The sequence below is a fragment of the Thalia democratica genome, unplaced genomic scaffold (genome assembly GCF_965202585.1).
Source record: "Thalia democratica unplaced genomic scaffold, ktThaDemo2.hap1.1 HAP1_SCAFFOLD_111, whole genome shotgun sequence".
NCBI lineage: Eukaryota > Metazoa > Chordata > Thaliacea > Salpida > Salpidae > Thalia > Thalia democratica.
The window spans coordinates 106,055-116,915 of NW_028139272.1; the positions used below are offsets into that span (position 1 = coordinate 106,055).

The window sequence follows — 10,861 nt, forward strand, 5'->3', positions numbered from 1 at the left end:
TTGTATATTGAGTTCAAAAAACTAAAAATAAGTTTAATGTATACTAACTTAAAAAAAACGATTATAAATACAGTTAATCAAAAGACTCAGTACGCTATTATCAGAAATTTGGTTAATGATCATATATTTGCCTGTTTTAACTAAAAATTTCATGCTTGAGTACTTGTGTGACAATTTTATTTTAGAAATCTATAAACTTTATTGGTATGCAAAAATTGGGTAGGTGTCTATTTTGCACTAAGGGAAACTTTTGCACAGAATCCTTTTGTACGTATTCATCCTGACTCTAACATAAACCTATCATAACTGTAACCCTGACCCTAACCCTGATTCTAACCCTAGCCTTAACGCTGACCCTAACTTTAACACTGACTCTTCGTTCTATAACTAGCTAAAACATTGCTGAGCACAAAACTAACTCAAACTGTATGTAACTATCAAACCAATTTTTGAAAAACAAGTATTTAATATGTAAAAGAAGATAAAACACAAAACTTGAAAATAAATAATATGTCATGCGTTTGTATATTCGAGTTAGGATATTTAGAAAAAAGACATATCATGTAAATTTTTTTTTTGATTGATTGAGTTTAGATCAAATTTTTTATCGCCAACTAATCAATTTTTTTTAATTTTTGCAACTTATTTGTTATTTAATTTGAAAATTATAAAAGTAAATTTAAAACATTTCAAAATTTTATAAAAATCTGCTTAAAAAAGTATTATAGATTAATAGTAAAAAATTAAAAAATATAAAATAAGGTATAATTGTTTGGAAGATAAAGAAATGAATAGATCCGCAAGTAGTTACTGACTGTACTATACCTATTTACGGAAAGTCTAAATAACGAAATTTCTTATCAAATTATTAAAGTATGTATACTAGTTTTAAATTTATTTTTTATACTCAAGCAATTTTTATTTGATGAATTTAAAATTTATAATATTTTACTTCAGTAATATTGTCTAAATTGATATAAAGTTTAGTTAATGTATCTCCTACTTTTAATTTTTTTTTGTATATCTTTTTATTTTTTTGTTTAGACTTTTATGCTTTATACAAAACTTGTTTACTTATTTGTATTCAGATATTATGTACATTTCTAAAAATATTTTTTTTAATTACATACTTTAACAATATAAAGTGTTTTTGTCATAATTTAAAGTCAGGTCAGTGGTCGTCAGCCTGATCAAAGTTAGCGCACACTAAACTTCAGAAAAAAATTTGTACACCCAAAAATGTAACTTAGTGCGCCGCTAGCGTTTCTTTATACATTACCAATGGCGTATTTAGAATGGTTTCCTGTGCGACCCTTAAAATCTGAAATAAACGTAATAAAAAAGCGACTGAAATGGTTTTATTTTAAAATATTTTGCTAAAATTCATATCAAGTAAAGTTAAGTTCAAGGTCGGCAACACGTTGCACGTGGGCCAACTGCAGCCCTCAAAGAGTGAATATGCGGTCTGCGAGCATGTTTTTATTTTTTATTTGATTTGGCCTGCGAAAGGTGATTCTGAAGCCCGCGAGCTTGTTAATCTGACACACTGAAATCTATATTTTAAGTAAAAAGGAAAGGATTAATTCAAATTATAAAAAGATTTATCAAAAAGAATGAAAAGAAGACTTGAAAAAAAGGAGTGGCCTTAAGTTAACTTTTAAGCATGTTTGTTTTGGTGCTAGGTGATAGTTAAGTAATTAACTTGCTAAGCATAACAATAATACTTTATATACAGATAGAGAGTTCATTACGACAAAATTTTAATTTTTTTTAATAACCCCTGTATGTGTATTTGAAACTCGTACTGACTTTTTTATAAGAATATTTAAAACTTAAGCTTATTAATTTTACACGTGTGTTAAAAACTTAAACTGCGACCTTCGAAGTAATTTAAATTTAAAATTTGGTCCGCGAGTACCTCCAGCCTGTCAACCCCTGGTTTAAAAAATGTATAAACTATAGAAAAATATATAATTTTTAAAGTTGCACAATTTGATAACAGAAACTTTTCATTCAAAACTATCTAATCAAAAGTGTTTTGGAAAACTATTAATAAATGATTTTACATTTTGAAGGGGTTTAATTTTTAACTTAAGAAACTTTCGAACACATCTTTTACTGTTCTATTTTTCATAACATTAGAAAAACCATGAATTTATAAAACTATAAAAACAGTTTACTTTTTTCATCAAGTTGTAAAGTAGTTGTTCACGTCTGCTATTAGCTTGTTTTAAAATATATAATCTTTTTTTGATTTAAATTTTACTTTAAGCTAAATCAAACTAATTAAAACTGTTTGACTAAGTATTTTGTTAATATTATTGAATATTTTTAATACTATTAAGACAAGTTAATTACTAACTTTGATTAGTACTTTGTTTTTAATTCCTTATGTATGAAATATTTCGTTATTTATGTTAGCCTCACAATGTAAGGTAAAGTTTTCACATTGTCAGAAAAACAGGACTTAGGTTTATATTTAAAATATTTACTAAAAATTAAAAAAATGGATTACTTATCAAAATTTTGCATTCTGTTACTATTACTGGTACTATTTAATTGTTTTATGTTTAATCTTTTAACATAACTGAGAAATTTTTGAAAGTTATGTAGTAGACAGTTATGTAGGTTTCTAAAGTATATTGTTAGAGCTACTATGTACACAAAATACTCTAATATTAAACAAAAAAATTGTGCAACCCTACTTAAGAAAGTCTAGACACGCCCCTGCTCCAGAATATCTAGTTGTAAGTCAAAACTAGTTATTTTCACAATGACTTCACAAAATGTTGTATTGTTACCTTAAATTCTCATAGCCTTTGAGTGACATATATTTTATATTTTACACTACGTTTTTTAAATTAAGCAATACTAAAGACTATTCATTGTAGTTGAAATAGTTTATTTTATTCAAAATAGTTATGGTATAAAGTCAAGAGTGATGTAAAAAAAATTCAAAGACCTTTAATTATCACCAAATATTGAATATGAGAATTAAGATAATATTTAAATTATAATGTATAAAGTATTAATCTTTTTTAATTTTAAAATCGGAAATTTAGATAGTATTTTTCATTGATGATTTAAAAATGGCATTTTTTATACTAAAAAAATTTTATTAAAAATGTATCAAAATAAAACATTTGATATAATTTACAGTGCAAATAAGTCTATTTTGGATGTCTATAATTTGTTCATAAAAGTTGAATAAAGTATAGCTGTAAATACCATAAGTATACATCTTTTAAAAAAATAAAAAACATATGTTTTGTTAATTAGTGCATATAATATAAAACAGCGTAAGAAGTAAAAATTATGCGTTATTTTAGAAATATATTTACTTAAACGTTATCAATAGCGTGCTAATAATAAATTATTATAGCCAAATGTGTACTAACTTAGTTTCGTTTTACTTTTAGTATTGCAACTGTTGTAAACTAAAATTTTTAAACAGAAATAAAGGAACATAAGGTATTCTAAATTGAAAAAAAATAAATGTATGTACTAGAATCTAGTTGAAGGTAGCCTCCATAAAATATATTTAAACATAAAACAATAACAGCTCTTTTTTCAACTAAGGTTACGAAAAATACACTAAATACAAAATAAGCGAAATTACAATGGTAGTTTAGTCAGCAAAAAACATATAGTCAAATTGTTAGCTTTTTGTCTGAAATTATAATGAACTAATAAATCTTACAAACTTAATTTTAAAAGATTTAGCTATCAGCTATTTTGATAGTTAAAATTGTCTATCATAAAGTTTTTTTAATATTTAAGATAGAATTTTTTAAAAGAAAAAAAACAAAACTTTTTCTAGCAGTTCTTTAGTGTTATACACCTTTTTAATAAAGTATTATTTAAACTTACAAATAATAATTTTGGGTAAATTTCTCTTAAAAGTCTATATATCTTTGTAACATTAAATCACGTATGTTTTCAAGTTTCTCTTTTTTTATCATCAGAAGATTAAAAACAATTAAAATAATATTACCATCATTTAATTTTTAAAACCAGTATCTATTTATCTTTTGACTAATAAATGCACAAAAATACTATTTATCACTATTTTTTAGTATAAAATATTAGATACTATTATATGCTTGTATGCTAATAGAGTAATAAACTAAACAATTTTTATTTGTAAATATTGACATAAATTCAATTATTTATTAACAAAATTCGGTCTTTGTTTAGTTAATTGCTACTTTCCAAATGCTAATAACACTTGACTAAAGTTTTGTTGTTACAAATAGTTGTTTTAAATGTGTTTTTCAAATATTCTGTAGTTTTAGTTGTTAAAGTAAATCATTTTTATAGTTTTGTATGATTTTTTTAATTATACATATTTTAAATAATTTTATTTTTTGCTTAGAAAAGTATTTATGAAAGTTGTTCATTCTGAGAGACTAAACAAATTTTTATGGTACAAAATATTTTATATACACAAGGCTAAAAATTAGTAAAAAAAAGATTCATTAAAAAAATTGCAGATGTATTGTTTATCGACGATAAGAGAAAATCGCTCAAAAATTTGGTCTAAAAACCTTTCAGTTATTGAGTCGTACACAACATGCTTTTAAAACCTAATATGAGCTAAAGAAATAATTTTTAGAATTCAGAGTTTTCTACTCTAACAAACAAAACAAACGATAAAAAGATAAAGTTTTTATTTTAGGCAAGATCTTAATTAGCATGAAGTTAAATTATAAGTTTATGAAACTTAAATGATTTTTTTTATGAAAAAAGTATAATTTTTTAATACATTTAATTTTTGTTTAATTTATTGTGTTATTAATGAAAAAATTCAATGAACTCTAAATTCATTTCAAAAATTACAGAAAAAATAAAAACAAACTTTATGTTTACATCTACAAATATAAAAACTAGAAAATAAATTTTATACTTTGCGAAATTTATCAATGTAAACAATTCCCAGAAGGTTTTAGGAAAAAGAAATTTATAAATAAACGTTTAGTTGTTTTTTTTAAATTCTAAACCTTTGAAAACAAAGTAGAACATTTTTTTAAATTAATAAACTACAAAAAATGACTGATTTGAAAGGCAAGATAGCAGTTGTAACTGGGGCCAGTATTGGAGTTGGTGAACAAGTTACATTGAGACTTGTAAAAGCTGGTGTTCAAGTAATTAATTTTAGATAATGTCAATTTGTTAAGCTTTCAGATTGAAAGTAGAAACAATAGAGTTCTGTACTATTAAATAGTAAGCAATATTTAGTTTTCAGAATAAACTTTAAATCAACTTAAACAAAAAAAAACTTCTTTTACTTATATTTAATAATACTTTTCGTAACTGATGAGCCGTTTAGTTGAAACCCGGTTTAAAAAAAAATTAAAAAAATAAAGACAAAAAACGAATATTGCGTGCTTAAAACAAACTTGAAAAATTAAATAAGTAAATTTATAGGTAATTGGATGTGCGAGAACCGAGGAGAGGTTGAAAAGCACGGCTGACCGGATAAACGAGCAGGGACCTGGGAAGATGCACGCGTTCAAGTGTGACATCACAAAAGAAGACCAGGTTCGTGCGCTATTCGCTTTCGTCAAGGAGAAGTTCGGAAAAGTCCATATTTGCGTGAACAACGCGGGAATTGCGCACGCGGCCCCACTGCTGTCTGGTGATTTCAAGGTAACAAGTAGAAGCAGTTTTAATTTGATGAGGTTTTAGTTTTTGTAAATAAGTACGCTAAACTGTGTTGGTTTTTAAAATTCATAAACTATTTAAAGATAGAAACTAACTTTTAAGCCAAATAACACTGAGCAAAGTATTGAGCAACACAATTACATGAGTGGCTATGTTAATTTAAAAAGCGTACAAATCAATCTAAAATCAAACATTTGGACTGATCAAAATATAAAAAAATCACTTATATTCATAAAACACGCAAAGCTATGTTACTTTTAAAATAAATAAACAACTTTAAATCCAATTAGATATTCGAGCTAAGCAAAAATGGGAAAAGTATTGAGCAAGTTTACACACACAGGAGTGGCGTACTATGTACCATAGACTGTTTAGTCTAAATAAAACATTTGAAACCACTAAAACATTCATAACAGGAGTGGCGAACCATGTACGAAGTGAACGTCTTGGGTCTAAGCATGTGCACGCAAGAAGCCTGCAAGCTAATGGAACAATCGGGTGTCAGTGACGGCCACGTTGTCATGCTGAACAGCGTGGCGGGTCACAACGTTCTAAACCTGGCCGTGTTTTACTCGTCAACCAAGTTCGCGGTCACGTGTTTAGCAGAGGGTTTGAGGCAGGAGCTGCGGGCGAAGAAGAGCAAGATCAGGGTAACTTCGATCTCTCCCGACGCGATAAAGACTCCTTTTCTTACAAAGTACTGATTTGTTGGTACAGTATAATATGAAAAAATATTTTAGGTTTTTGTAAATCTTATGTAATTTAATTTTTTTGATAAATTGTCTTGAAATGTTTTTAGATTTTTTTAAGTGTTGATCAAACTAACACAATTAATTTTTCTCGCAAACTACTGATTTGTTAATACGTTAAGTTATAAAAAAGAACTTATATTTTTTCAAAGTTTACAAATTCTTATCAGATTATAAAGTTTTTAATGAACAATTTCTATCAAAAAATAACTAGATTTTTCGAAACTTCAAAACTTTTTATAAGAATAATATTTTGTTTTTTACTCAACTCTTATTACTTAGGTTTTTCAAAATTCTTATCATACTTTGTTTTAACCGAACTCTTTCTTTTAAAAGCTTGTTGAAAACCGAGGAGAACGTGAAGAAGGTGACAGACGAACGAGGTTGGCTGAAGGCCGAACAGGTGGCAGACACCGTCATGTACGCCCTCGAGTGTCCGCTACAGATGGATGTTCATGACGTCATAATCAGGCCCAACTGTTAGCCCTCGAGTGTCCGCTGCAATTTGAGGTTGATGCCGTCATAGCTCAACTGCTAACTTTGTTTTTTTTTTAAGCAGAATTTCACTGATCCGAGAAACATATATATATATATATATACATATAAAATAAGGTTAATGTTTAAACGTAAACACTTTCAACTGAGCCCACTTGAAGGGCTTTTAAATAATTTATTCAAATGAAATTTTAGTACAGTGCTTTGTATTTTGAATTTAACTGGCTGATGATCAAAGCTTTATGAAAAATTAAAGCTTTGTGAAACATATGTTCCAGAATTTTTAAAATCGCCATTTGAATAAATTATATATATACATATATATACTATTTGTTTTACCATTATTTTAAAAAGTTTGACACAATAAAAAAACTTTTAATTACTATTTAATAAATAACCAATAATATATATATATATATATATATATATATATACTTTTTAAGATTTAATAAAAATTGTATCTGCAACAAATTGTGTTCAAAAACTTTAGTAAGCATGTTCTTTTGTTACCACTATTGAAAATAACATTTATCTAAATAAAGGTTTTTTATGACAGCTTTTTAAATATAATTCTATTTTGATAAGTTTTTTGCTAACTTAACCAATTTAACTACCATAAAGCTTTAACCCAATGTATTGAATCTTGATACTATTTGTTTTACCATTGTTTTAAAAAGTTTGACACAAAAAATAACTTTTAATTACTATTTAATAAATAACCAATAAAAAGGAATTGAAAAAACTATCTGCATACTTCTCCAATTAGTTTATGTTATGTTTTTTGTGAAAACATATTTGTTTAAAATTTTTATTTACAAAAAAAAAAACGATCGTATTTGCTTTCTTTAGATAAACAGTTTTAAAATAATAATAGTTTTTAAAATCTTAATCGAACTTATATAGTTAACTTAACTCTATGTTACTTAAAAACTACTTTCAAATTGTTAAAAACGCACAAATAAAAAAAAATAGTAGAAGTAGCGCTACAGTTTTTAAAAAAATCATTAAATATCTATGTGCCTCTCTTTATTCTCACTACCAACTGTTAGTAGATTTTGTAATTGTAAAAGGATATTGTCTAACTTAAGAGTTAATATACTAATATTTTTTTATTAAACTCAAAAACAATAAAAAAGAATAAATGTTCACTACTAACTATACAAAAAACTTCAAGTTCTGTATATGTTTTGAATGTATAAATATACTATTAAATATTTATACAAATAATAAAAATAAAACTTTATTAAACTAAAAAGGATAAAAACTACGTCAACTTGTTAAGAAATAGAAGAATTTTAAAAATCTGCTTTTTGACAGTCAATGTATATTTTAAAACATACTAAAATAAAGTAGACCTTTTAAACAACAAAAAAGGAAAACTTTAAAAAATCAGACTAAGGTATAACTTTAACAATTACTTTTAGTTTACTTACCCCTTTATAAAAAAACATTTGAACAACAGAAGTTTTTTTTAAAACCGCATAAAAAAAAACATTAAAAAAATTATAACTAAAAACGCCCATAGCTTAATAACTTATATTTATGAGATTATATCAGTTTGTTCCGAGGTTTTAACAAAAATTTGTAGTTATATTCGCTCTAAAACACAGCCAAAACAAAATCGTTAACATTTTTTTAAATTCTGAAAAAAAAAACGATTTCTTATTGTAAACTTTAAAAATTTGAACATTTTTTTTGCCACACAAGTTATCTATCTATATACCGTTTAAGATTTATAATGACTTACCTTTCGTATCTAAACAATAGCTTGTTTAAAAAGTAAAACTTAATAAATTTTAAGTTGGTGTAATTAAACAACTGTGATAAAGAGGAGTTAGTAATTTATTAGTTTATTAGTATTATTAATAAAAATAAGTAGAGACAAACAAGATAACTACATATTACAACCTTTACTACAGGGCTACAAAAAACAAAGTTTATGTTTTAAACAAAAATAAAACAATCTCAAAACTTTTAGTTTTATATTACTTAATAATCCTGGACAAGAATTTAAAAGTTATCCGTGGTGTACGACTCGATAACCGAAAGGTTCTTCGTGCAACAGGTCCTAGGACCAAATATTTTGAGCGTTTTTTGTCGTTCAATAAACTATGTATCTAGTATATGTTAGCTAAGAGTTTTACAAATAGTAAATATGAATGTCCTGGACAAGACGTTAAAAGGTATCCGTGGTGTATGACTCGATAACCGAAAGGTTTTTCGTGCAACAGGTCCTTGGATAAAATATTTTGAGCGTCTTTTTTTGTCGTTCGAATAAAAAACATATGTAAAATTGATAAGATTAATTTAATATTTCATTTTATACATAAGATACTTAACTTGCTTAATAAAAAGTTACTGAGACTTTTTGAAATCCTATGCACCTTTGGAATTTAATTTTACTTCGTTTTATCTTAAGAATTAAATATGTATATTAAAAACAACTTAATTTTAAACTACTTATTCAGTTTATAAACTTTTTAATTCTTTTTTTTTCTTAGTAGCAAAAATTTAAGAAAAACTATGGTGAAGCAAAAAAAGTACAATTTTAGGGTACAATTATGTTGAAAATATTTTAAATACTCACTAATTTTTTTTAGTAAAAAACACCTGCTCTCTACTATTTACCTAGGCATACTAATTTAATGACAACAAGTTTGATGTATTGTACCTTTTTTTAAATAATGTTAATAGGTTAACTAGAGTATACGCACACTAACATTTTAATCAAAAAAAATATTTTATACATCAAAGCAATTTGTAAAAAATATAATTGAAATAGGCCGGTAGTATTGTTTTTTTATATCTTTCTTCGGATGTCTTGGGCAAATAGCAACAAAACACTTTTTTTTAATTCATTGTTAAAACAATTCAAAGTTTGAATACCAACACTTAGTGAACAACATATTGACTTTAAAAGCATGTTTAATATAATTTTAACCAAAATTATATTTTTTTAATATAATTTACATTAAAAGTTCATCAATTTTTGGAATTTTGATACAATTTTTGTTATTTTTCATCTTATCAGGTTAAAACAATGTCTGAGTTATAGGATATAAGTGAATGTTTAAGATATTACAAACTTCAAGTCAGTCTAAAAAAATATATAGTTGAAACTAAACAACACAACCAGTAAATTAGGCTACGACACAGCACAATTTAATAGAGGTCATATTTTGTAAGTTTGAAAACTTCGGTCTTTTAAAAGAATAAATCTTTTATTTTTATAGTTAATACAGTTTAAAAAAAAAAATGACAAGAACCATCAAAAAAATCAGCCTCAGTCTTGTACACACACTTAGAAGAGATCTTTCGTTTATCAAAAAACAAACATTTTCAATTCTGTAGAAAACAAAAAACATACTAGCAACTAGAGAAATTTAGATACTGTAAATTAGATTTTTTTAATGAAAATTTTAAAATAAAACTAAAACAAAAAATTACTATTTTATTAAAATACTAAATTTTATACTTTTACTTCTAGATTTTTAGAACACTTGTATTTGAGATTAGTCAGTTAAGTTAGATATATTTTTTTAATTTGAGAAACTGAGATAACAAAACTTTAAAAAATTATTTTTGTTTACTGTAACTAAGAAAAAACTATTTTTATAAACAACAAACAATAAAGAAAAATCCCCTAATATTGTACTTGATGAAGAAAAAATAAATTTTAATGACATTTTGAATTTTTTATTAAAACTATTTCTTAAAAACACAGTTTAAATTAATTTTTGCTTCAGTTTTTTCTATCCACCATTGTTCTGTATAGTCTAAATTAGTTCTTATAGGGCTTTCTAAAAACTGGACTGTGTATGCATTTTCAATATGTTCTGGTATACTTTACTTGTGCAATTTTTTCTAATGTATAATTAGAGCAAATTGGTCTTTTATTTCATGGTTTATTTTAGTTTGAATGTTTTCCATATGTTTCTGTGGGCATTCCACCT

The 10,861-nt window shown here is 25.4% G+C and overlaps 1 protein-coding gene across 1 annotated transcript; it reads left to right on the top strand.

Annotated features, from left to right (window-relative positions):
- The first annotated feature begins 5,011 nt into the window (after window positions 1-5,011).
- LOC145845657 (dehydrogenase/reductase SDR family member 11-like) lies at window positions 5,012-7,241 on the top strand. Its single transcript, XM_082952774.1, has 4 exons — window positions 5,012-5,144; window positions 5,428-5,649; window positions 6,081-6,361; window positions 6,750-7,241. The coding sequence occupies exons 1-4, from the start codon at window positions 5,049-5,051 to the stop codon at window positions 6,895-6,897; spliced, it is 747 nt and encodes a 248-aa protein (XP_082808900.1). The 5' UTR covers window positions 5,012-5,048; the 3' UTR covers window positions 6,898-7,241.
- The last annotated feature ends 3,620 nt before the right edge of the window (window positions 7,242-10,861 follow it).